The 26,567-nt window shown below is 46.9% G+C and overlaps 2 protein-coding genes across 2 annotated transcripts; both read right to left on the reverse strand.

The window, feature by feature from the left end:
* Positions 1-1,137: 1,137 nt before the first annotated feature.
* Positions 1,138-4,844, reverse strand: YRDC (yrdC N6-threonylcarbamoyltransferase domain containing). The gene is made up of 6 exons (XM_060257534.1): positions 4,667-4,844; positions 4,362-4,557; positions 4,004-4,118; positions 3,749-3,868; positions 2,224-2,366; positions 1,138-1,762 (listed from the first exon to the last, which is right to left on the reverse strand). The coding sequence occupies exons 1-6, from the start codon at positions 4,794-4,796 to the stop codon at positions 1,693-1,695; spliced, it is 774 nt and encodes a 257-aa protein (XP_060113517.1). The 5' UTR covers positions 4,797-4,844; the 3' UTR covers positions 1,138-1,692.
* Positions 4,845-4,956: 112 nt separating this feature from the next.
* On the reverse strand, positions 4,957-26,136 carry MTF1 (metal regulatory transcription factor 1). The gene is made up of 11 exons (XM_060257554.1): positions 25,973-26,136; positions 24,787-25,247; positions 18,183-18,421; positions 17,722-17,853; positions 16,566-16,639; positions 15,828-15,961; positions 14,577-14,654; positions 14,174-14,276; positions 12,891-13,423; positions 12,640-12,703; positions 4,957-10,155 (listed from the first exon to the last, which is right to left on the reverse strand). Exons 2-11 carry the CDS (start codon positions 25,195-25,197, stop codon positions 9,725-9,727), a joined length of 2,199 nt encoding a protein of 732 aa, XP_060113537.1. The 5' UTR covers positions 25,198-25,247; positions 25,973-26,136; the 3' UTR covers positions 4,957-9,724.
* Positions 26,137-26,567: the final 431 nt, after the last annotated feature.

Consider the following 26,567-nt stretch of genomic DNA (forward strand, 5'->3'; position numbering starts at 1 on the left):
TTCTTGCCATTAGCCAGTTGCAACTTTATGACACATACATAATAAAAAATATTACATGGATTGTGTTCTAGTCTTTTGAGTTCAGAATCATTGCTCCTGTACAGACAGCTTTGCTGAGTGCCCTTCATGCCCACTGGGTTGCTACTTCCAGGAACATTTATTTCAGTCTAATGTGACAAGGGAGCCCCTAGTTACCCTCCCCCCCAAAGTAAGTCAGAGCCCCTCATCTGTCTCTAAATGCTAGTAACTTACGTATATCAGGAGATGACAGAAATGTTGAATGCATAGATGACGGGAACCCAGCAAGCAGTTTTCAAGGCAAGTGAGAAATAGAAGGGAACACTGGTGTCTGGAGGGTCAGCTTGTGAGCTACGGTAATTCCTAGACATTATCCTAGTGCCCCATGAAGCCAGGTCACATTTCAGCACCTCTTAGTTGTGGGCAGCACCTCTGAAATCAGCCTTCCTGCAGAATCCTTTTCTCATCTGCCCAGACAACAGGCATTTTGTGATTCCACAGGCAGGAAGGGAACCTACTAAGGACAGTCATAGAAACCCTGGGCATTAAGGGAGCTAAACAGGAAAGCATGACTGTATCAGAGGCAGGAGAGGAAGCTAGGGGGATGAGAACACAGCAGAGACATGATTTGTCAATGGTTTTGATTAAAGCAGGATCACAGTGCAGTGAAGGGGATGAAAGTTAGTCTCTGAAGGCTTGAGAGAGTTAAGAGAGAATTGAGAGAGTAAACAATATGCTGTAGGATTTTACAAGGAAACTCAACAGGGAGTATAGGTTATGGGATGGGTTTTGGCAAATGGAGGAAAGCAGTGGCATGATTGAACACAGTAAGGAAGGACCCAGAGGGGAGGGCAATCAGAAGTCAGGAGGATCCAAGGGTACAAGTACATTGAGGGGTATGATGAGGGCAAAAAAGAGAGTCCACTGATCAAGTGAGAAGAGGGAACAACCTTAGCTGTGGGTTTCTGGCACTCAGCTGGCTCCAACCTGATGAAGCTGGGGGGGAGTTCAGCAACAGCTGTATATCACATCCACCTAATCCAGAGCTATAGACCACAACCTCTCTACTCCCCCACCCCCAGAGGCCATGTGGCTGGAGAAATGCAGACAAAGACAACATTTCACATAAAGTTTCCATTTTAATGGTTTGAATGAGGCGTGTTACATGCTAAGGACCACGTCTGCTCAGCAGAGGTGGAGATAAAGACAGATTGGTCCCTAAGGGGCATACTCCCAACCCACCTTCCATGTCTCTGTAAGTTGCACTTGCTGTCTCCTCCCCCAAGTTCACACATCCCCAAGGAAACAGAGCAGTCAATAAAAAAGGCTTCTGATAGAATCCCACAACCTTTGGCCCATGCAATTCACTAGTTCTGTGAATGGAAAGAACTAAATGCTTCATGTTGAAGAATTCTTCCATTTTAGTTGTGTCCAGTACTAAGGACTCTGCATTTCAAAAAGGTCCCATTACCTGTGGGGTAAATGAGTCATAAAAGGGTATATTTTTAAGCTATAAGGAGACATGGGGGTTAAGTGGAAGGGGGGGGGAGGGTCTCTTTTTACCAAACAACTTCTGACTGGGCAGAATTAAACCCCTTATCCCTTCATAAATGACCAATGAGAGTGGTTTCCTGAAGAGCCACAAAGCACTCAATTGCACCCCCTTTGTGAGTTTTATAGATCAGGAGATTCAGCTACCAAGCCATGCTTCTTTACCAGGATTTCAACAGTCTGGGTAAGTGCACTGTGGAAAGACAAATACAGAGAGAAGGGGTGAGAACTGAGTAACCTTACTTGCACTTTGATATTATTTTTGAATGCTGACAGCACCAGTTTTGTGCTAAATTCTTATCTCAGCACAAATCTGAACTCAGTGCAAATCTCGATGCTGAAGGAACAGGCAAGAGACAAAAGCACAAGATTTGCCTCAAATTAAAATAACCTCCCGCACTACAAGTGAAAGCAAACACAGTGGCTTGTGAATAGTCATTTCAGAGGGAGACTGCAGGATTCCACCCTCTTCATTTGCAGGGTGAGGAGCCAGAAAGAAGTACTTAATGCCTCCAAAACTCAATACAAGAGAAAAAGGCCACACCAAAGATGAAGCAAACAAACAAACAAACTCACAGAGAAAAATAATTGCACTATTTTTTTGTTCTTTGCTTCAAAAGGCAACTCATGACCACAAGCTGTGGGTGGCCTTACCAGCCTGGACGAATGACCCTGAACTTGCCAGGGACAGAGATGTCAACCACCGTGGAGCCCAGACGGCACTCTGGCCTCTGCAGGTCTCCAACTGGGCCTCCATCCACCACCAGCGCTAGATGAGGCCAAAGCTCTTGGAATTCCTGGAAGGAAGAAGGGCAGAAGCATTCAACATACAAGCTGAGAAGGACAAAGAAATGACTAAAGAAACAAAAATATTAATTTGGAAGAGTATCCATTCAAAGCTACTGAATGACAGAAATAGTTTTATTGCAATGAAGCAACTTTGCTGCAAGTGTTAAAAGGGAACACTTGCCCTCTGGGCTTACCATGGAACCTAAGAGGGATCCATCCTACACCTAGAGACATAACAATTTTGGAAATTTTGAGGCCATGAGAAAAAGCAAATCCCCTCCATCCCATAGGCATTTACAAAAAAAAGTTGAAATTCATGCGATACTGACTTTATCAAACCTGTATTTCCTATACTGCTTTAACACAACACGTAGCACTCATATGTTGCTTCATATATGACACTGAACTGTAAGGCCATTTCCTTGAGAATATAAATAAGTTTTCCACAACCAAAATTATTAAAGTGGCACAAAGTGGTAAACTGCAGTACTGCAGTCCAAGCTCTGCTCACGACCTGAGTTTAATCCACCGGTGGAAGCTGTATTCAGGTAGCTGGCTCAAGGCTGATTCAGCCTTCCATCCTTCTGAGGTCAATAAAATGAGTACCCAGCTTGCTGGGGGAAAAGTGTAGATGAGTGGGGAAGGCAATGGCAAACCACCCCTTTAAAACTTTGCCATGAAAACGTTGTGATGCGACATCACCCCAGAGTTGGAAACGACTGGTGCTTGCACAGGGGACTACGTTTACTTTTTTTACGTGACTGCACACTACACACTATGAGTGCATTTTAATTTCTGCCATTTAACTAGTATGAAAAAAACAATCCAAAAAACTAACTACTTAGAAAAGGAAAATGCATAATGGACAGAACTCTAGGCAAACTAAATCACAGCTAAACAATATACATTGTAAATATGTCATGCGTCTACAGAACACACAGAAACTAATAATAATAATAATAATAATAAATTTTATTTATATCCCGCCCTCCCCGCCTAGGCGGCTCAGGGCAGCTAACAACAATTCAACATTAACATAAATAGATAAAACATTGAATTTAACAATTAAAGTTAAACATATAAAAACCAGTTAGTTAAGTTAAAATACATAGTTTAAGTTACATTATATATATCTGGCAGCAATAAAACTGTTCTGGCGCTGGTTCTGCCAGTTTAGATAATATTATAGATGGCGGTTCTTTAGTTCCTTAGTACTACATGCTGGTATAGTTCTTCTCCCTACACATTTATGGAGAAACTCTTCATTGATTCCAAAAGTAAAAACAAAATTTTCAAGTTTGTTTTTTTCCAAATGTTCTCCTGAGGATTCCTCCTCCTGCTTCTCTCTTTCCGCCCTCAGTCCCTCCCTAGGAGTTCAGAGTGCCCTTACCGTGACTGCCAAGCTGCTTGCCTGGGCACTGATGTTTGCGCTCGTTAAGGCCAAGGGGGCGGCACAAACCCTGGCCAGTTCCCTGACAAACCAGTGACTGGGGACCCGGACACCAACCAGCTGTGGGGGAAGAAGAAAGGCGTGTTCACCAACCACCTCTCACTCACTTTGTGACCAACTCACTTTGTGGTCCCAAATATCAGTTGGCTTGGCCAGATCTGAAAGGCAGACCCCCTCCCCCCAAATGAGACTCACAGGGGTGAAGGGGTTGAGGTCCGGGTTGAGGGCCTGAGATCGCTCTAGGACCAGCGTGACTCGTCCTGGCAAGAGATCATGAAGGAGCTGATCAGGCACAGCCACCTTGCAGTATCTGCCAGGGAGGAAGGAAGAGGGGCTCAGTCAGCAGCTGGAGAATAAGAGGAGCAGGAAATGTGGACAGAGACATCAACTTGCAGGTGTGGCCTTGAGATCTCCCGAATGGCGAGTTCATGTCCAGCCTACAAGGATCAGTTTCTTTGGAGACAAGGGCAGCCTTAGGAGCTGGACTCCAAAGCTATACATTCCTGCTGAGATCCCTTCCCCCAAATGCTTCCCAGGAGCTGGCCGTCCCCACCTGTGCACCTGACCCACGTCGGCTAGGCAGATGGCCAGTGGCTTGGCGCCGTCGCGCCCCTTCAGCTGGTAGACGGCCCGCAGGGCTCGCGAGTCCTGCGCTAGGCAGGCAATGCCATAGACAGTGTCGGTGGGCACGGCCACCAGGCCCCCCTCGCGCAAGGCGGCGACAGCCGAAGACAGGGCGCGCTCCCGGCCTGGCGGAGACAGAAATAAGGCAGAGAGAGAGAGACGCCGCCGGTCGGACGCCGAACCCCCACCCGCCCGAAGGGAAGGAGGGAGCCCGCTAGTGCGTCTCTCACCAACCTGGCGCGCTCGGCCCGGCCAGAGGAAGGAGAGGAATGGTGGCTGCCGCAGAGCCGCCCCAGGCGGCCCCTTCGCTGCTCAGCGCACCGGCCAGCACCCGCCCACCCCGGCGCCTCACGCCACCCAGCATAGGAATGTCGCTTCCGGCGCCCTCTACTACCCACTTCCGCGCAACGATAGACGCGGGGCTAGCGCGCTTCCTTCAGCAGGAGCAGGTGGGGAAAGAGCTCCCTCTCTCTCTCCCAGCTGGGCGGCCTTGACTTTAGTCAGAAATGACTTCCCCAAAGTCACCAGGTTTAAATAAGCGTTTAATTAGGATTCCATTCGTATTAATATTGCTTTCAATTTAAAAAAAATTAATTTTCACTTCCTTGCAGGTATTGCAAAGTACAATATTAATGTTTTATACAAAATCGAGTAGTTTTAAGCAAACACTGTTATTTCACATTTTACATTCTTCAAAAATACAAATTCATTTTTTACACTTCTGGGGGGTTTGGGAGAGACTCTTCCTTTGGAAGTACTGTACCTGTAACTAACATCTTCACATCACTCAATGCAAGGACATTTGTTCCCATGTTCAGAGTTAAATTAAGTTTGTTTAAACACAATACATACAACTCCTGAGAGAAGCTGACCTCAAATCATCTCCATTGCTAGCGTCTGTCTGGAGATGCAGGCAGCAGGAGACTAAATTCTGGGCCTCTTTGTCAGGGAGGGAGCCAGAGATGTGCTCGGTCTGCAGGTCACCCACTTAGATCCAGGCTGGAAATGGGTGCAACCAAAGTCCCTTGTAAGGTATCTTATGGACTTCGGGGGTCCCCAGTTCCCCACTCTAGTGTGACAGCAATCATGGGTTTTCTTCCCCAACTTTGCCCTCCAGCTCTTGCTTCTGGGGTGGGGGATAACAACTGTTGTCATCTCCCTGCACACTGAGAACAGGCAAATATCCATGACTGTCTTCCAAAGACAAGGCAACCTCTCTCTCTTACATGCCCCAAGCTAGTTGAAAGGGAAACCCAAAATCCACTCTAAGGCACTACATCTGGCCTTAGCACCACACTCCCAGCTTTTCTAGACAGCGCTGAAGAGAATGGCAGTTCCTCTTTCCCTGCATAAAGAGTTTCAGTATCTTAATGGATGGGAAGAGACAACAGAGGCAAAGCAAAGAAAGGAGCCATTTCAGTTAATAGACAGTCCTGTCCTCTCATATGAAGACCTCCCCAAGGCTTTAGTAGGGGAAGACTGAAGGAAGGGAGAAAACAGCAAAACAAAGGGGAGGGTGTTAAGTAGAAATCTGAAAGTGTCTCCTGCATAGAAACCTTTCTCTCTTTTTTTGGCCAGTGTGCACCCCACTGTAAAACAGTTTTCACAAATAAGCACACATGGACCCCGTGTGCCTCACATAACAATCCAGTTTCCTTGGCATTTCGCAATGCAGAATCAGAGTCCAAACCCTAGAAACAGCAGGATGAGATGCAAAAGTTGAAAGGTTAGCCCTGTCCCCAACTACAGAGGACACTTGTGAAAAATCTGGAGACCACTTGCAAAAGAGGTTAAACCCCCCCCCCCAAAAATGCCCCCTTTAAACACCTGTGACCCAGAGTAAGGAGTATCTACTTCCCAGCCCAATTGACCGAATAACCAAGAGACTTTTGTGGTGGGGAAGTGTTGCAAAGAAGAGGGAGCTGTTCAGTGAAATGATTGGCATCTCCTCTATGTCTGCCAAATGAAAACTCCTTTTGTTGGGTTTATTTCGGTCCCTTATGGATCAACCTCTGGCATGTTTGTGAGAAGACGCCAGAAGGGACTGCAAACTCTTTGAAGGATTTTGCCATTTTGGATGGAGAATCCCTCGCAGTGAAGCCAAGCCAGAATATAATACCCAGAAGAGCGGAAGGTGCTACAAACGCAATGAAAGACAGCATTCTTCCCTTCCCCTCTGGCCCCTTCCTCTCTGGGAGGCTTTTAAAAGAGGAAGGCAGATGTATCAAACTAGATTCTGTATCTCTGGTGGCCAGAGTCACCTCAGAAAATGTGAGTGACCCCAGCCTGATTCCATATAGTTGAATCTCCTTTTTTTTTTGCATAGACTGGACATTTGCTTAAGAATGCATAAATCAGAAGGGGGCAGAGTGCACACCACTGAGCTGATTCCTACACCAATTTCATCCATCTTACACATGTGCAGTCACACAAACACCTGAAGTGCATGTGAATGCGATTTCTAGATACACGTATTGCACTGAGGTTAAGTGCTCTTCTTTTTGCACAACCACATTAAACTTTTAGTCAGACAGGGGAGGAAAAGAGAGAGGAGGGAGGGGAAAACTTTCTGGAAAATATTTACAAATGAAAATTGCAGCAGTCGGTTTTAAAGAAAACTAAAGTGCATTATATCGCCCAGCAGGTCTGTGTAAATGGAGCAGCCCTAGCAAAGTCACTTTCCTTCTCTAGGCTCCCATTAGCAGCTTCCAGCAAATGCAGCAGATTCCAAAAACAGTCCCTCCAGCATGATGCTATTCCTGCCCAGGGTTCTCAGCACAACCAAATCACCCAGCCCAGGGTGCCCAGCAGAGCTGCAAGGTCAGTCAGGCCCCCTAAATGTGTCAGGTGGTGGCAGCATCTGTGCTCATCAGCAGGCTCCCAGCAGCTATTCCAAACAGGCAAACCTATGAAAAGGTGGAAAACCCAATCCCTGACAGCCCAGTGCGGGGGCCTCTCCCTGCACCCAACCAAGCCCTCCAGCTACACCAAGCCTCACCCACTCTTGGGAAGGAGATGGCAATTCTCAAAGTGATGGTTTGAGTTCAATTTAATAATAAATAAACCAAAAGGAGCAGAAGAGAATGTTAAAAGAACTTCCCCAACAGTTGCTCTGCTTTCCACCACCAGAGAGGCCTAACCACAGCAACAGCAGCAACGCAGAGCTTGTGAACATCTGCCGCTCTGCTGCCCCAAGCCTCTGACTACCTGCCAAAGGAGGCAGTACAGCTAGCAGCTGCGTAGCTGAAAGGTTGGACCCAATTCTGCTGTAGCTGGGGGACAGAGGAGACCTCTTGAAAAACCAACAGCAGATCGCAGCAAGGCCAGAGGAAAAGATCTCCACCTCTGTGCTGTGTCATGCGAGACTCCAAGCCAACCAATGCAGCCCAGCCATTTCCAGGCCAAGGATTGCCCTCTCTGCTGTGCTATAATCTAGCTTGAGTTAAGCAACACTTCGAGACAGCCTTGTGCAGCCCAGGCTGTCCTTTCCTACGCTAAAAAAAAAAGAGGGCACATTCATGCATGCTGAATAATGCACATTCAATCCACTTCCAAGGCACTTTGCCACTGGATTTCATCGTGTGAAACAGAAAAACCCACTTGCAAATGATTGCTAAAGTGCATGGAAAGTCAAGTGAATTTTTCAGCATGTGTGAAAGCACCCTAGAAGGCACTTTCACACACAATGAATAATGCACTATATTCAATGCTCTTGCAAATTGTTGGCAAGTAAATTTTGCAATCTCATACGGTGAAAACTGTTTGCAAAGTACACAGAAAGTGGACTGAAAGTGCATTATATGCAGTGTGTGAAAGCACTCTAAGAGCCAGAATCTGCTCTTGTAGTGCAGACAATCTCTTCCCCTCCCCAAGGCTGGCTCAGACCTACCAAAATGCTTAAGCCCCTTCTTAACAGCTGGCTCTAATGACTGTCAGTGGAACCTGCCCACCCCAGGCTGCTAGGGGTGGAGGTTACTAGCCTCATCTTTCCTACACCAGGACAAATTCCAGAGAAGGCTTAAGGAAGTCCCAAGTCTGCCCGGAGCTTCCTGGAGCGGCCAATATCATTTGCCCCTCAGTATGCAAGAAGCTGCCCAGTAGCCACCTTCTGTCAAACTATTCTGCATGCAAAGCCCCTAGAACAGAAAACGACTTAGCTACAAATCCAGACACAGTTGGGCAGAACCCTCAAAATGGCACCTACTTCATAAAAGTGACAGGATATCATTAGAATGCTAGAAAAGGAGAGGACGCTTCCCAGAACAGTACAGGCTTTGGCGTGAAGGGAATCTGTATTACGATTTTACCCTGAGTTAAGTTAGAAGGAAAGGAGGATGCCATTTCCACAGCAGCGTGCCAAGGGCAAAATTGGGCAGGAATGGAACTGCCTGACAGCCCAGAGGAATTGTCTGGGAAGCCAACGATGCCTACTGCTTCCTGGAGAGAGACTGGCATTTGCTTGTCCAAGGGCTGGGCAGCATCACCAAAGAGGGCTTTCCCCCAACTGGCTGGACAATTCCTATGTGACAAGAGCAATGACCACTTGAAGGACAGACAGCCTTCCACAGCCAAAACTGCCCACCTACAGAAAGAGAAACCTGCGGAACTCCTATGGCTGTGTTTGCTACACTGCAAAGCAGCTGTGCTGGGCAAGTGGTTCTGATAAAGCTGAAACAGTGCAAATGAGCCACCCATGTCTGTGTAAACACCCCGGCCGCTGCTCCTGAGAGTGGCACTTGACTACCAAGCAGGAGAGAAAGAGAGAGAGTCTGAAGACCTGGCTGCCTCTACAGAGCGTTTTACTCCAGTGCAAACTCTGAGATGTGCCTCGCTTAGACTTCTAGACCTTCCAAGCAGAGGGGAAAACTCCTTTGGGAAGGAGAGCAAGCTCTCTTCCTCCCTGGCCGTGAAAGTTGGTGACACCATCTTGAAAAGTGCAGTTGCCTCTTGAATGGGAGTCCACCTTGCGATTTCCCTCACCGCCCCCTTAATAGTGCACACTCCACAGAGGACTGTAACAAGGACTTCAACTTGCTGCCCGCACCACTCCCCAACTTCCACCAAGCTATGTGCAAGTAGGCAGCGCCAGCCCCAGCAGCCCTCTCCACACGACTCCAGTTCCCCTGTTCGTCCACAAGGAGCGGAAGGGGGCGAGACAGAGCGAGCGGCCCGGAGGTCCGGATGCATCTTTGCCCTTTTTCTCCGGACAGGCCTTTTCTCCTAAGGACAGGACTCAATGGCCAGGGAACACAGCAGGCTCTTGCTGAACCTTCCCTCGGGCTCAGGAGGGCGTCACTTGGGGAAGCTGCTGCCAAGGGCAAGCTCTTCCTCCCCCTGCAGCAGGGCTTCGGGGGGGATCAGCGGCGAGGGGGCCTCACGGCTCTGGAGGGAGAGGAAGTCGGAAACATCCATGGCACTTAGGGATTGGGTCTGCGAGCCTGACGGCTTCCCCGCCAGAGCGCTCTGCTCGCAGGAAGGAGGCAACGTGGAAGAGAGGGCAGCAGCAGAGGGGGCGGCAGCAGGGGCCACAGGGAAGGGCTGAGGGTGAGGCCCTGGTGCAGGAGGCTCCCCTGAAGGCTTGGCGTCAGAGGAGGAACAGTTCTTCCTGTTGCTGCTGGCTTTCTCCTTGCCCATGTCCCGGCAGGCACACTGGCACTGGCAGGCTTCCTCTTGCTTGATGATGATCACGGGTACGCTCAGGCCAATCTGCTGCATGGAGCTCCCTGGAGACAAACACCAGGCATGTCAGTACAGGGCTGTGGGGATTCCCTAAAGCATTGTTTCTACTCCTCAGGTGGAAACAACACTTTGGACAAACTCAGTAGCAAAGAAGCCTCCAGCAGCCTCTTTCAGCACCTGTGTCACTGCCACCCACCAGTAAGCCACAGGACAAGTCTTTTCCTGCCGCCTCCCTACCCTGGTATGCCTGATGGCAAGGGGAGATCCAGGATTCTGCTGATGCAGAGCACAGCACTGGAAGCGGGTAACTGCTTGGGCAGCAGCAAGAGGCAGGTAGCTGAGCAGCACAGCAGGGTGCAGAAGTAAGAGTGTTGGCTCAAAATCTGGAAGACCCAAGTCTGAATCCCCCATTCTGCCATGGAGGCTTGCTGGATGGCTCTTTGGGCTACTAACACACACACTCAGCCTAATGTATCTCACGGGGAGGTTGCAATGATGAAATGGAAGAGAGGAAAACAAGGTAAGATGCTTTGTGTCCCCATTGGAGACAAAAGTGAGGTATAAATAAAGTATGTAGATAAAAGCCAAGGGGTTACACTGGACCCAGCAAATAAAGACAGGTGCAATAAATGTTTTCTTCCAACTTCATTCAGCCCAGAAGCTAAGCCTCTATCTTGACTCGGCTGATCTGCACAGCTGCATCACTGCCACGGTTAACAGAGACCAGACTACTGTTAACACACTCAACATGGGTCTGTTCATAAAGTCAAGTCAGAAACTGCTGTTGTTACAGAACGTGGCAGCTCCGCTATTATCAGGAGCTAGGTGGAACATACATATTACTTCCATGCTGCAGTCACTCCACTGGCTGCTGCTATGTTACCAGGTTCAATTCAAGGCACTGCTAATCACAAGAAAAGCCGTTCATGGCCTTTGACTCTCCTATCTGCAGAACCACAGCTTCTCTTACACAACAGCTTCACTCATCTGCTTAGGGCCTTCCACAGGTGCCAACCTGCAAATGGGCAAGGTTGACAATTGCCTCTACACATGTCCTCACCATTATGGCCTTGTGGAATGGCCTGTCGGGGGGGGTGGGGGTCAAGAAGGCTCCCCACCTTCCTGGCATTCCACAAATTATGCCAAACGAAATTGCTCATTTTAATACAGAAAATAAAGCTATATTATAACAAAAACATTCAGGAAGGAAAAAAGAAGAGAAACAGGAATGTGAACGGCATATAGCACTTATGGTCTGTTTGCATTTTGTATTATCTTGCTCTCACTGCTTTGTTTTTAAACATATGCAATACCATTTTCTGCCTTGCTTAACATATCACGTCTAACACTTTGCTTCAGATTACTGTAAACCCAGTCCTAGTACACTGCTTATTAGATGTTTCAACTTATTCACTGCATTGGCTTACACCAGCCTTTTTGACCCAGTAGGCAGGTATGGAATTTAGAGGAGGGTACCACCCCAAAACAGCTGTTGCAGAATGCAGAGCTGAACCCAAAATAGATGCCACAGGAGGGAGAGCCAGATGTGCCCTCTAGGAAGAAGGAAAACCAGAAGAAAGGATGAAGCCATATACTGACTAAGGAAAGCCCAGGTGCTTCCTGGTCTTCCTGACCATGTTATCACAAACACGGAAACTCTTTCATTTAGATGAAGGCAACAATTAACATGCCCTGCCTTACAAAGGCCCCACCCGCTCCTGAAAAGCTTTGCAGGTGACCAAGGGAGGCATGATGGATGGCACATTTGGGGAAACCCTGGCTTACACAATGAGAAAGATGAACTATTAAGAGAATACACCCAAAACCTAAGTGCTAAGCAATCTCAGCACAGTGGAACGAGCATTTGAGAGAGACACCACCAGATACCAGATTCTGACTTGGCAGTTTGCCCAGCCACAGTGGCTTGAAGATATCATTATACTCCACACTGATTTCCTGCTTCAAGTGAATGGTTATTCTTTCTGGCTCAGCTGTCTGCCCTATTGCCCTAACACTTCACTGGTCCTGTTTTCCAGACCCAAGCAGTGTTCTCATCTTACAGCAGACAGCTGTCAGGCATTGGTAGGAAGGCAGACAAACACATGTAATTAACACAGGAAGATAATCTCACTAAGAAAGGAGGTTCCTGGGGTGGTGACTGGCGTGATAACTTGAAAAAAATGGGATGCAGCTCTCCCAGATAGGTCCTTCCTTCCTCAAACCAGCCTCAGTGTGGGAGCAGGCTGATCTGATGAGAGCATCCCATTTGGTGATGGTGGAAAGCGCAGTCAAGTAGCAGCCAACTTTAGGCAACCCCATAGAGTGTTTTCAAGGCAAAACAGTTTGCCACTGCCTGCCTCTGTGCAGCAACTCTGGACTTCCTTTGTACTAAACAGGACCAACCCTGGTTAGCTTCCAGGACCTGACGAGATTGGGGCTAGCCTGAGTCATCCACATCCCATTAAGTATGTCTTTTTCAGTGCCAGAAACCATGAGGATAAGACTCAAGTGTCTTAATAACTACTTACCTGCATTAGCAGCAACGGGCAAGGCAGCAGTAAAGAAGACATTCTCCACCACTGGAGCCTGTGGCTGTAAGGAGGAGAAAAGACATCTTTCAGTCACCAAATGGTCCAAGTCAGCAAGAGATTAGGGGGGAAAACCCATAAAACAAAATCCTCCCCCACCGAGAACCACAGGCCTTGAGCACCCCAACTATAAGGATCGTTTGTTTCTCCCTTTGGCATTTTCCCTGTTGGGATGTGGAGCTGACACGAACCATTTGCTCTTGGTTCTGGGACATCCTGCTGGCACCGTTAAGGATCCACTGGAGGTTCTGCTCTCCCATGACGATGCTGGACTGCAGAATGGCTGCACTTTGCGAAGGGGTGATGGTGATAGTCGGACTGCCAGACAGCACCGAATTCCCTCCCAGAGGCATGGTCTGAACTCCACTGGGCAGCACCTCGGGAGCACTTGGTGTGGCTTGTGCGGGGGCACCTGTGACAATGGGAAGTCCAGTCCCAAGGGGCTGCAGAGGCGGCTGAACAGGCTGCAGGAAGTTCTGAGGGTTTGCTGCAAAGAATGTGCTGTTAGGAGCAGGCACTTCTGGGGTCTGTAAGAGAGTGGCAGGGGTTCCGTACGCTTCTCGCGGAGGGCTGGCAGGGGCAGCAGGCGGTGGTGCAGGGTGGGTGGGATCAGAGATACCAAGCTGCAGAACGAGCGGCAGGGATACAGGTCTCGCCTCTCCTGCTGACGGCTGGCTGGCAGGGGCCGGGTCTGCATCACCACTGACACCTTCAATCAAAGCGGCTGCTGAAAGAGAAGCAGAATGAAAAAAGCTGTGTGGGATCTAGAGAAGCTCTTCATGCATGAGTCCCCTGATATAGCTACTCAGCCTCTAGTGGCCCAGGGACTTTGGATTTTTAGGAGGACCCACTTTTAACCCCAGTCTGCTTCTCCACTAACTTCAGAGGACACATTCTATATGCTGTTCTTGCTGTCTGGGCTCTAGTAATTCAGGAATTGGTCTGAGATGTAAAGGATAGAATCACAGAATGTTAGAGTTGGAAAGGACCTCCAGGGCCAACCCTCTGCACAATGCAGGAAATTCACAAATACCTCCCCCCTAAGTTCACAGAATCAGCATTGCTGTCAGATGGCCATCTAGTCTCTGTTTAAAAACCTCCAAAGAAGGAGAGATCAAAACATCACACCAGAACAGAATCCCCCCACCCCCTGCAATTTTATGTAGCCCTGGTTTCCCAGGACAGGGAAGGTGTCCAGCCCTACCCATGCCAAACACGAGCTTATTACTTCACTGACTATAACAACACTGTGAGGCATACAAGGAAAGATGGGTATTGAAAAGACCTCTAAACCAAGAACTGATTGATGGTCTTCAGCTACACATTTCTAGACATGGGGCCCCTTCAGTCACAGATCTCTGCTGGGCATCCCTCTTTCCAAAGCTGCTGAGTAGCCTATGTGGCTGCTATCCTTCCTGAGACACTTTAGCCATCCACGTGGGAAAGGAAGAGGTGATGCAGACTGGGCCCGTACCTGTCTGTTGAGAGTCCTCCTGAGTGGTAGAAGGCTCTGGGCTCTGGAACATGGACTCGAAAATGCTGGCTGGGCAGATGGTGCTCAAGTCTTGTCCATGCATCTGGAGAAAGAAGGGAGCAATTAAGGGAACCTCATAGTCAGCTCTCTGTACCTGGGCAGTTTTGGTGGCACTGCCACAGCCACTTGCTCAGACTCACAGAGCAGGCATCTACTCTCAAAATCTATTCCCTGATGCAGTCAGTTCACAGAGATGTAAAGGTTTGTTTTCACTTGCTCAAGAGAAATCCACCACTGAAATGGAAGACATTAATCCTTATCTGCAGAAGCTAGCTGGGGATTGTTGCTGTGCCTTGCACAAGGTTCACTGTGCTGTGAACAACTGAATCCAAAGAATACTTACTGGATTAGAATTATCCCGCAATTCTGAATCCGTGGACATGAGGCTCAGGTCACTCAGGCAGAGTGAGTGGTTTGTATCCTGCAGGAAAAAAAAGATGGGAATTCTTTTAATCCATAGAGCACTTAAAATTACAATGGTAGTTTGGGTCATCCTTTCCAAGTGCATCAGTTTGGGGAGTGCCAAAATATTTGCTGGCCCTTTTAAAAACAAAATTAAGAAGTACTACTGAATGCGTAGGTAGCCTGTAGCCATAATATAGCATTCAACGGTCACTTGAAGGCATCTTAGACTGCATTTTCCACCCAATTGGCACTCAAGTGAGTGTCCAGCAAGGCAAAAATTATTAATGACACATACGTGAACATAGGCAGACCAAGCCATGGTGTGGGTTAGCGAGCGAAACCAGCACTGCATGAATACAAATGAAGCCAAAGACTAGACTATTCTAACAACGAGAAGAAAAAAAAACACATGCCCCAATCTTAGAGAAGTTAGTCCCACTTCTTTCAAAGAGACTTTCTCCAAAACTGGATCAGGCTGGCAGGCTTGTTATATCTTGAAATTTACAAGTGGAATACTAATAACCATTCATTCCACTGGTAACTGCCAATGGGGTGGCAGAATGGAGGGAGGTGGGATTATTGCCACTGAGAATGCCAGTGGCTTGGCTCTCCTCCTTCCAGTGCTCCAGGACAGGGGCCCAAATCCTGCCACAGACACCAAGGGAAACATTCTGTCTCCAACCAAACCAAGAAATTCTGAACAACCAGATTTCCATCTCTTCCCTTCAGCAGAATCCATGTCTTCTGCAAACCACAATTCTGAGTGGATTGGTTTTTGTTTGGATTGGATCTTGTTTTAAACTTGTCTCTCTTTGTAATACCCCACACATAACATTTAAGTTTGCCAACTTTAATCTAAGTTAATTGTCCTTAAGGATGTACATCATATGCTCCGACTCACAAAAGCATATGCTAGAATAAAATTTGTTAAGTCTTTACAGTGCCCTTGACCACTTGCTTTAGACTGTTACTGAAGCTGCTCAGATCTAGGCATCAGCTTTTCCAATGGTAGAGAACCTTCCTGCCCACACTATGAGAAAAAGGGCACATTTTTGCTCATTCCCTATTCTGCAGTTATACCTACAAAAGACTCCTAAGGAGCTGAACTTCTAAAAGTCCCAGCCTTCAATATCCTAGATATTGACAAAGAACAGAGCGTTTTCTTTTTCCAAGGGAAGAAGCCACCCACCTCAGAGATGTTGCTGTTGGAAAGCACAGTGTAGGAGGGCCCTTTCTCATGCCCCTTCATGTGACTCTTGAGGCTGTATTGTGTGCTGAAGGTCTTCTCACAACCATTGCTGGGACAGAAGAAGGGTCTCTCACCTGCAACAGCACAAATTGGTATGAACGTGCACAGCCAGCTGTTTCTAGGTTGCTGCCAGTACAAGAGCTCCTTACTACTCAGCAGACATGGGATTTCCTTGGAGAGGAGCCATGGCTCAGTGGAAGAGCCTCTGCTTGGCATGCAGACAGTCCCAGGTTCAATCCTTGGCACATCCAGTTTGCCACATTTAATAGAAATTAATTGGCCATAAGAATGAACATTATATGAGGGATGAGTGAGCTCTGACCTACCTCAGCCTGAGATCCTGAAAAGCCACTGCACGTCTGAGTAGATAATACTGACCTTGCTAGTCTGATTCAGTATAAGGCAGCTTAATGTGTTCACATGATTTCAAATGCCCAAACAGGATTCATGTGCTAACTGTACAAAAGTGCACAAAGGGCTAACAGACTTCAGTGAGGAACTGTTTTGGCTTGACTGCTTGTTCTGGTGTGCTGGGCTTCTTTCGAGTTGATTGAACTTTTAGCCTGGTCTAAATTCTCAGTTATTAACAGCTAGCCACTGTTGCCTGCAGCTACTTCAGTGACAAGCAATACAGCATTACAAAAGTGACTCTCGAGTCCCTCATCCTGGCAATCTTACCTGTGTGTGTCCTGACGTGCGTTTTCAGGTGGTGACTTGCAGCAAAGGCTTTTCCACAGCCATCATGATCACACCTACAGGGAAAAGGAAGGGAAGTATCAGCAAAAGGCTTCCTGTTGATACCTTTTTGAAGAATACTCCTTGCCTCCTACTGGGTCAGAAGCCTGTCCACTAACCTACCCTCAGGGAAAGGAAAGTCCCCTGGAGCAGTGGCCCCCAACCTTTTTGGCACCAGGGACTAGTTTCGTGGAAGACAATTTTTCCATGGACTGGTGGGGAGGGGCGGCCGGGGTTTCTGCCGCCTCCCCGCTAGCTGCTCAGGTGGCAGAAGGCCAATCTGCCTCCCCCTTCCATTTAAAGACCCTCACTGGTCAGCTGATCAGGTGCTGGACAGGCGGAAGGGGCAGTGCTCTGCCTTGCTCTGAGATTGCCTCCCTGCCTCAGAGCAAGGCCATGCTGCCTCTTTCATCCACCCATGTCTTGGGCTGGCAGGGGCAGTGCAGCTCCTCTGCCTTGCTCTGCGGCCCGGTTGCTAACAGGCCACGGACCGGTACTGGTAAACGGCCTGGTGGTTGGGGACCCCTGCCCTGGAGGACACAACCCAGCTTGGTTCCCAGCCTGCCTCTGGACATAGCAGTGGTGCAGAAGAGAAAGGAACAAGTATAATGTCAGCCCATTGGGGTAGCTCAGGAACCCTGAGCAGTATACAGATAAATAAAAGAACAGGCTAACAAAAGCTCTTAACAAAACAAAAATGGTCCCACACTTGTTTATGGAGCACCACTAAAGAAGGAGATGAACAACAGTGGGAGGGTGTTCCAGACCACCAGGTCTACAGCAGCAAAGCACCCCTTTGCTGTGGAAGCCAATCCAGCATAAAAATAAATATCAAGTGGTGGTTCGTTGGCTGAGCTGAAGTTTTGGGGAGGTTTACTTGGAAGAAGATACTCACCAATATACTCCAAAATCTACAGCCTTACACATCAAAACTAGCAACTTGAACTGAGTTTGAAAACACATTAATAACCAGCGCTATTGTCTCAAAAGCAATGGTATTCTGTACCAGTCTCCACAGTTCTCATCCATCTTTATAGGAACCTAATCTAGAGCAGTTTGCCAACTCTGCCTGACTCCACACTTCAACTCAAAAGCTCACCTAAAGGGCTTCTCGCCCGTATGAGTCCTAATGTGTTTCCGTAGATCGCTGAGCGTGGTGAAGTACTTGCTGCAACCCTCTGATTCACAGTTGAATGTTTTCCCTGTGTGAAGCCTCTGATGGGCTTTCAACCTACAGGATGGGAAGAAGGAGACTCCATTACTGATGGCATCTTCTGAACCGGATCCACCTAACAAGGCAGGCCCAGGGAAGTATCTGGACACAGTGGCATGCTGGGGGACTGCAAGCAGAAACAGCTGACATTTGGGCAGTGAAGGAGGCTCCTCTCAGATCCTGCAAGTAGCCTGGAATAGCAGACTCATCTGACATAACCACGGTCTTGAAGAAAAAAGTTGTGGAGAAACTATTTTCAGGTAGACTCTCAGAGGGACTGAAAGCATGAGTGTATGTGAGAGCAACTCTGTTCTTCAGGAAGGGGGAGAGAGTCCTCCAATGTTTACCTGTACAGTGTATTAAAGGCTTTTTCACAGCCTTGAACATCACACTCAAAAGGTTTCTCCTTGGTGTGGACACGAACATGGATTTTGAGACTGTAGGAGGTCAGGAAAGCCTTTCCACAGCCCTCTTGGTTACACACAAAGGTGTATTCCCCTCGGTGCGTCTTCTGGTGGGTTCGCAGGTTGCCTGCGGTGCTGTAGGTACGAGGACAGCCCTCAAAGGTGCACTGGTAGCGTTTCACCTATCAGGAAAAACAAAGATGGCACAGTAGAATCTTCCTACTGTAGACATTCTTATTCCTCTTGGCCTGGACAAGTTATTTTCTGTAAGCCAAACCTACTTACCAAGAAGACCCAGACAGGACATATTCCTTGCAAAACAAAAGACCACAACATGCCTAATGTGAAGGTTTTGTTAATCAGGCTGCATAACTGGGCCTCACATTGATCAAAGTTTGCTATATACTTCATCCAGCTCTATGAAAAGACCAGGAAAAGTCTACCTCGAGTGTTAACCCAGAGCATACCCCACTGGATGAAATCAACTGCTTTGGAAGGGCAAAGAGGCAATGGCACTTAAGGCTAAGTTAATTCACTTGAGGGTAACAGTAACAGAATTTCCCAAACCGTCGCAAAAGTAAAAAGGCATTTGCTGAGCAGAATTTAACAGAAGCGAGGCGGGGTGTCAAGTCCCAGCAGGAACGAGCAGCAACTGTTTCAGAAAGACGACTTAGGATGACGTCATGTGGCCTTCCCATTCATCTGTACTTACTATGCTGGTCAACATCCAGAGATCTCCTTAAAGGGGAAGGACTGGTTGAGCTGCTGAACACATCTGTCTCACAGCTCCATGCCCATCCTCAGCAGTGTAGTCAAACTACTAGCCCTTTAAGAGTCCCAAAACCAGCTGCCCCAAGGCAAAGAAGTGGTCAGTCTCACAGAGCAGCAGATTTGTCTCAGCTACCTGGGCTGCACTCAAAGAGTCACATACAAGCTCGCATCTGATCAGGCAGGTTCTAGCTGAGTCCACAAAAGCTTCTGCTAGAATTAAAATGGGTTATAGCCTCCATAGTTTCCACAAGACTCCTGGATTGCTTTTGCTGCTGTGGACTAGTGGGGCTAAGCCTCTAGAATACAAACAATGCCTTTTTCTCTGCATAATTCTGCCAAAGGTTTATGGGGATAGTCATCCACTTAATGTTTCTGAACGTGGTTAAGTGAAGGATCTGAACAGGTGAGCTCTGAGAATGAGGACTCCAAAGACCCTTCCACTCTTTCATGCTTCCTTTCCTGAACGAGATCATTGAAAGGTCAGGGGATGAACCCACACTGCCTAGAAGGCTTAGGAAGGATTTCCAGGTATGCCAAGAGTGACAGGAACTCCAAACACAAGCCAAAGGCTGTCAGGAAAGGGAGCTTTGGGATGAAGCCAATTCTTCTGTGTGAAATACAGCGGCATTTGTGAAGTTTGCTCATAGGGGTCATATTGGACAGTCAAGGCAGTTAAAGCAGTGCTTGAAAATGTTAAGGTTGGCTTTTAAGTGAACTTTATTTTTAGTCATTCTGGAGTTTAAATTTGCTCAATTGTTAATGGCCTCAGAGGGCTTTGGAAAAGTGCCTTGAAAAATCCACAAGGTTGCGTAACTCAGCTGCAACTGGATGACATTTTCAACCATCCAAGTTTTTACTAGCCTACCTGGAAGGTAACTACAAGACAATTGCAGAGAGACTGCAGGGCTTTTTTTTTTTAGCAGGAACACAGTTCTGGCTGGCTTGGTGTCAGGGGCTGTGGCCTAATATGCAAATGAGTTCCTGCTGGGTTTTTTCTACAAAAAGCCCTGTATGAAACAATGGTACTGTCAGGGGGTGTGGCCTAATATGCAAATAATTTTCTGCTGGGCTTTTTCTACAAAAAAAGCTGCGACAACCACCAACTTGCATGCTGATCTTTCCTTTCACAACAGGAAGAAAGCAAGCAAACAGGATGAAAGAACAAGCCAGTTTTGTAATGATCAGTGGTGCTAATGTGGTCAGTTTCAGTGAAAGGTAATTCCTGCACTGTTGATCAAGAGACCTCCTTTATTTGGTTTCTCGGCAGGGGTAGGAAGAGAGGTTGCCATTTCATCTTCCTCACACAGCTATATCTTTTGCCACAGAAGGCTAACAATGACTACCAGAATCTCAGGAAAGATTTTACCATTGTACTGCCTTTACCACTGTGCTGCCTTTCAAAGTGGGTAACTGATTACATGGTATGTAAGCACACATTAAAGAAAAAGTCACCTTGTGAGAGTCATCTATGCTCAGCCACTGCTGCCTGTCGCTGACTGAAAAACAGACTTTTCAAACGATGTACTGGAATAACTAGGGTAAAGAAGGAGTCTGGCTATATGGGTCTCTAAAATATTGTAAAGGTAGAGAATGAAAAATATTACGTTTTTTAAAAAGCCGCATGCACACAACAGTACATTCTATTATTGACTGGCCAAGTCTGCAAAACACTGTAAAAGTAAGACATCTGCTTAAGCCCTAGCAAAGAATTTGAAGGACAAAGGACAGAGGAGCCAGCAAGCGCTCCAGCATCTGCTGCCAATAGATCTGGAACTTGGCCAGTGTCAATTCTGCTGGCAATGGGAGCCCAGGGACAGAACATAACCTGTCATAAAGTCAAGCCATGCCACTGAAATTAGTCACACCGCAAACGTAGCAGAGAAAGTTCTGTGCCCCTCACAACCTGAGATGAGATTCAAGTGCCTGGGCATTCACATCTTTCTAAGGTGTACCAAAACTGAAGAGGTAAGGATTTGCTGAACTGAAAGGGAAAACCAAGACCAGAGCTTCTAAAAAGGGGGAGATAGGAAATGGATCGTGTCCAGCAATCTGCGTGATGAGAGAATATTCTTGGTGGAACCCGCAAATGAGTGATTTAGGGATGAAAGAGTAATAGGCAAACTTTTGGTGCTGCCACACTTCCACCAGGGACTCAGGGAATGTGTGGAAAGAAGTCGAGGTGTGTATGCTTGAACTCCCGGACTTGCCAAATTATAGAGGAACATCACTGGCCCTCCAGCATCTCCAATACTTTTAACTATCATTTCTTGGAAACAATATAAAGCAGGGTGTCAAACATGCATCCTGGAGGCCAAATCAGGCCCCTGGAGGGCTCCTATCAAGCCCTTCAGCAACTGGCTGTTGTCTGTTTCCTTCTCCCTCTCTCTTGCTTCCTTCTGCATCACAGCTTGCTTTGTCAGGCTTGCTCAATCACAAAGGCACTACAGAGAAAAGCATTTATTTTCTCCATTGGCTGATGCTCAACCCTTGAGGAGGAAGGGGGAGGGATGGAGAGCTTGCTTTGCCAGGCTCTCTCAATCACACAACAGTTATTGAGCCAAGCCTCTCTTCCTTCTATTGGCTGAGGCTCCTCCCCCTCCTGGTCCCCTGGGAAAGGAAGGAAAGAGCCAGAGCTTTCTTTGTCCTGTTCCCTGGATCCCATGTTAGAAATACAAAGAAAGCACATTTAAGACCAATGAGTGCTACTATTTTAAAGCATGTCTTATTTTAAGTTTTAAAAAAAACTTTAATTGTGTTTGTTTGTGTTCTTTATAAAGTTTATATCTCTGCTACCTAATTTTAAATAGGTACACACATGGCCTGGCCCAACAAGGTTTCATTTATGTCAGATCTGGCCCTCATAACAAATGAGTTTGACACCCCTGCTATAAAGGCTTTCTTGCTAGTTCACAAAAGAAGCAAAGACCAATCCTATGCTTTCCCCCAAACTGCTCTAGCACCTTAATAAAAAAATGATCCTGTATATTCTATGAAGGAAATGGTCCAACTGCATGGATCTTTGGATTAATCCCGTGAGTTGTCAAAGTGTGAAGCATTCAAATGTTCAAAGGGAAGAGTGGTTCTGCCCTGTATTCCAGAAGCAGATAAACAGGAAACTGACAGGAACTACTTTTAATGTTCTAGCAATGGTGTCTTCTGAGATTTTCACACGAGTACCCAAATGCCTCATGCTTCAATAATGATTGTGAAGTGAAGACTCAAAGGTGATTTCAGTCTCAGGAACTCTTTGGAAGGACACTTGGGCTCTTCTGTTCTTTACTTGAGCAAATTGGTAGGGCAATTACCAACCTAAGACAACAGGCTGCTCCCAAAAGCATCAAGCCCTTTTTAAAAAAAGAAACACAGAACTGTGTGAAACAGCACCCTGACACTTTTGATAACACCTCCTCCATTCACCCTGGTTACAGCGAGATAATATTGTTGGCCAATCCAGACTGATCCTGAAGAACTTGGGAAAGAAAAGGCTGCAAGCTCAAGATAAGCAATAACTGAGGGTAAGGGTGACTCAATAGCAGCTTGAAAGTTTTCCAGAATTACCAATGAAAACTTTATAAGAGCAGGTCAGGAAAAATGAGAATGCGTAGGCTGTATTTAAATTATTAAATTCAAGCTTTTGCCACCAGTAGTAATCAGAGATGATAAAGCAGTTCACCTTTTTTAATCCCCTAGATGAGTTTGAGCTAGCAAAATTTTTCAAGTCTGCATCTTTCCTTCAAGCAGAGAACAGCACCGCAGCAGAACTGCAAGAGACACATGCAACTGCTACAGTCAATTTAGCTGATAAAGGAGATTGTGCCCCAGGAGGCAATAAAACTGAGCTCCTTGGGCTTTGTTGCAAGCCAAGGTGGCATATGGACCTCATTGTCAGGGGAAGCACTCTGGCCAAGCGCTGCAACAAGGTTCACCTGTCTGAGTTTGCTTGCAGGTCTTCCCACCACATACCAATTGCTGCTGCTAAATAAAGAGTCTGCTGTTCCTTGCCTGATCCCAAAGCTGCAGAGAACAGCACAGCACCCACAAGATACCTTTCACAGCACACTTCAGTGGTCCCTGGCAAAGGGAACTTGCACTCATGGAGGGGGGGGGGGCAGAAGGTGACAGCAAGAATAACTATATTCCAAACAGACTTAGCCAGCTCTCTGAATACAAGTCAATACACTTTACAATTGGGTGGTACTTTATCTTCTGCCAAGATAAAGTTGGTAGCTGAGAGATTCTGCTTAGCCTACTTGTATAAGATGACTTTTTGCTCCGAGGAAAGCTAATAGCCAATCTTGTACACAAAGACAAAAAAAATCCCAGAGACCCATTGCAACACAAAAGAGTGTCTTGAGTAAAAAAGTGTCATAGATGGATGGTAGCATAAAGTTTTCATGCATATGCCTGAAGTGCATCCTACTTTGTGAAACTTTCTCATACAATCAATCCATCAGTCTTAAGATTTCCTTTTGCCTTTACAATCAGAAAAAATGCATTTTGATTTCAACTGGAGTTAAGTGTCAACAGTTTCTGCACTGTACAGAAATACACAAACTAAGGTTTCTGTCCCTTCTAAACTACCTCTCTTCCTGAATGACTAAGTAGTAATATCAATTTAAGGCTTGATTTAAATAATCACTTAAATATACAATGGTTACATTAAAAATACCAGATGAATTTTATCCCCAGTAGCCTCATAAAAATGAGAGAAAATTTATCCTGTTCATTTTTTGAGCAAAAGAAAGGCGTTTCAGAGTCAGTCCTTCTCCAGAGCTGCAAAAGTCCTCAGTTTATTTGACATAGAAGTAATCAAATTACAGCCCAGCAATCAAACGGAAACTAGCAGGTCTGCTTCAGAAATCTGCAGTTTTAAGATTGCAGACTAAGATTTTGAAGATCCAGGTCAAAATTAGATAAATCCAGTTTCTTTGTAACTCAAATAAACTGTACTTCTGCCCTGTTAGCCATCTAAGGACTTCCTCTTAATAGGAACAAAACACTTGCTTTTGCAGTTGCAAAAGTAACAAGAAATGTATATTGGGGAATTCCCTCATTAGTAACAGAACAAAAGCTAAAGGAGAACCCAGTCATGCCAAGAATACCATGAACCACATTGACAAAGAATGACTTGACTTCTATGTCCTGTTTGTTGGCCTTTTGGGGCAACTGGTTGGGCATTGTGTCAAACAGGATGCTGGACTAGAAAGACCATTGTTGTGATCCAGCAGGGCTTTCTTATGCTATGTTCATATTTACAGTCAAGGATTAATGTTGTTTTTTAGGGTTTTTCATGGTGTGTGTGACAGAATGCATAGCTTAAATCAGGAGAGAGCAGGCATTACTATCTGGACTGCCCACACAAGCACAGTGCGAAGCTCTCCCTGCTAGAGTATACTGATTTTAATGAGAATCTTAAGTCCACTCTCCATTTTGCTTTTAACAGGAAATCATATGCCTTGTGAATCAACCTATACGTAAAGGTACATGGATGCATAATGATAGATTTCTACTCTACAAAAGTTTATCATGGAAAATAATGAGAGGCAAATAGCCAAAATCAGCATAGAAGCTCATGCAAGTTTTAGTAAAGGTAATCAATTACTTCATTTGCTCTGCAGTGTAAATACAGGATCCAGAATTACATTTTTTGTGCATGACACTTCAAAAGTGATCTCATAGCTTTAGAACATAACACAAAAGCAACACTGTGTGATGGAGTTCCAGACTGCCAGACAAGAGCCTGCTAAAAGCAGAAAGCAGCCAGTCCATTACTTACTTCTTTAAGCTTAGTCTCAGGGCACTCTGACTGCAATGTGAGGGTGGCTCCTTCTATGTTTCTTGGCATTGGAGTTGAACCAGGATTGATAGTCAAATGAATCTGATCCGGAGAAATAATGTGCTGGACATAACCCTGGGACATTCCTTCATGGTCCGCTATCAAATGAAACCTGTCCTCATGACCTTCAGGTAGAAAAGGCAGAGGATCACCACACTGCCCTTCATCTTCATCTTCCTCCAGTGACCCTTGGTCTTGTTCAATGAGGACTGTTGTTCTGTCATACACCGTCCGTGACAAAGATGAGACAAGGCCATTCTTGTCCACAAACCTTAATGGTTTATCCTCCTGTGTCAAGTCATCTTCCTCCACTTCATAATAGATGACACTCTCAGGACTGTGTTCCCCCATGGTTCAAAGGAATTCAGGTAGAGTCGCAGGATAAATAAGCAACAGCTTACCTGAAGCAGAATAATACAAAAAACAATGATGACAGTCTAATCAATACTTTACCACAAAACAAGAAATCAAATCTTATGACAGTTTGGCATGCCGCTTTATTTTTCTTGGGTGTTACCTCATGCTGTCATACTTTAACCCATTTGGGTGGTGCTTTATTCATTTTTAGTAGTATATCTGCTCTTCGGGGTGGGGGGGAAGTGACTTAAAAATGAAAAATTCTAATAGAATAATGACAACCCAAACTTGCTTTCAACAACATTCAGCGTGCGTGCCCATTCCTACATCCAGGAGGCCTCCAGAATAAAGGATATTCGCTTAAACCATTTACTCCCACACTTCTCCGCCAAAGGCTCTCAAAGTGACTTGCAATGCAATTAAAAACACAACAACACAGGCAACGCAAAACAAGCTAAACTTTCTTTCAAACACGTCGTAATTAAGCGGGCCGGCCTGTCAGGAGACAGCAGAGCACGGGACGACCCAGCCCAGCCCAGCCCGCAAAGGAGAGGTGTGGGCAGACACAGGCCGAGCGACGCCTCCACACGGCTGTCTTTGCAGTGCCCAGGCCTGCCGACAGTCCGGAGCCCCGCCGTGTGGGAGAAGGAAGAACTCGCTCCTACCTGTCCCTTCTCTCAACGTCGCCACAGTCGTCCGAACCCGCCTTCCCACCCCCTCGCTACGGTCCCAACGCGAAAGCCGCTCCCTCCCTGCGCAGCTGCCTCACCGGGTCCTCGTAAGACCAGGCCGACCCTAGCCCGTGTCGGTGCCATGGCACCCGCCGGCAGGCCCCGCGCAGCCCTGGCCCCGACTCGGTCCGCCAGGGGCTTCCTCAGACATCGACGCTTCCGCTTCCGCCTAGGGCGGGGCATACCAAGGCCCTACTTCCGGTTACTGGGAGGTGGCGGGCTAGAGCGGCATCTCGGGCGGGTCTCTACGGCGCGTCTCGTCCAAGCGGTAAGGAGCGAGGTTAGAGCTTCGCGGGCGGCAGTCAAGAGCGCCTGTTCTGGTGCCAAGTAGGAGTCAAGTGGCACGTTTGAGATCAACAAAGTTTATTCAGAATGTAAGCTTTCGTGTGTGTAATGCACGCACACTGTGCATGCACGTTTCTTCAGACGAGGAATCTCTCGCTGTATCTGATTCCTCTTCTGAAGAAGTGTGCATGCACACACGAAAGCCTACATTCAGAATAAAACTTTGTTGATCTTAAAGGTGCTACTTGACTCCTACTTTGTTCTGCTGCTTCAGACCTACACGGCTGCCACTTGGGTCTGTGCTGGTGCCTGAGGGTTGAGCCTCGCTCCTTCCAGACTTTCCCGGCA

The sequence above is a fragment of the Heteronotia binoei genome, chromosome 17 (genome assembly GCF_032191835.1).
Source record: "Heteronotia binoei isolate CCM8104 ecotype False Entrance Well chromosome 17, APGP_CSIRO_Hbin_v1, whole genome shotgun sequence".
In the NCBI taxonomy this organism is placed as follows: domain Eukaryota; kingdom Metazoa; phylum Chordata; class Lepidosauria; order Squamata; family Gekkonidae; genus Heteronotia; species Heteronotia binoei.

Bases quoted from the DNA above. Each gene is read 5' to 3' on its own strand.
- MTF1 (XM_060257554.1), bottom strand. From the start codon at position 25,197: ATGGGGGAACACAGTCCTGAGAGTGTCATCTATTATGAAGTGGAGGAA. The intron at 13,424-14,173 runs GTACGGGCCCAG...CTCTTTCAGCAG, and splicing joins GGAGGACTCTCAACAGACAG to CCGCTTTGATTGAAGGTGTC. The intron at 10,156-12,639 runs GTAAGTAGTTAT...GTTTGTCTCCAG, and splicing joins GCCCGTTGCTGCTAATGCAG to GGAGCTCCATGCAGCAGATT.
- YRDC (XM_060257534.1), bottom strand. From the start codon at position 4,796: ATGCTGGGTGGCGTGAGGCGCCGGGGTGGGCGGGTGCTGGCCGGTGCG. The intron at 4,558-4,666 runs GTTGGTGAGAGA...TGTCTCCGCCAG, and splicing joins GGCCGGGCCGAGCGCGCCAG to GCCGGGAGCGCGCCCTGTCT. The intron at 1,763-2,223 runs GTAAGGCCACCC...GTCTTTCCACAG, and splicing joins AGGGTCATTCGTCCAGGCTG to TGCACTTACCCAGACTGTTG.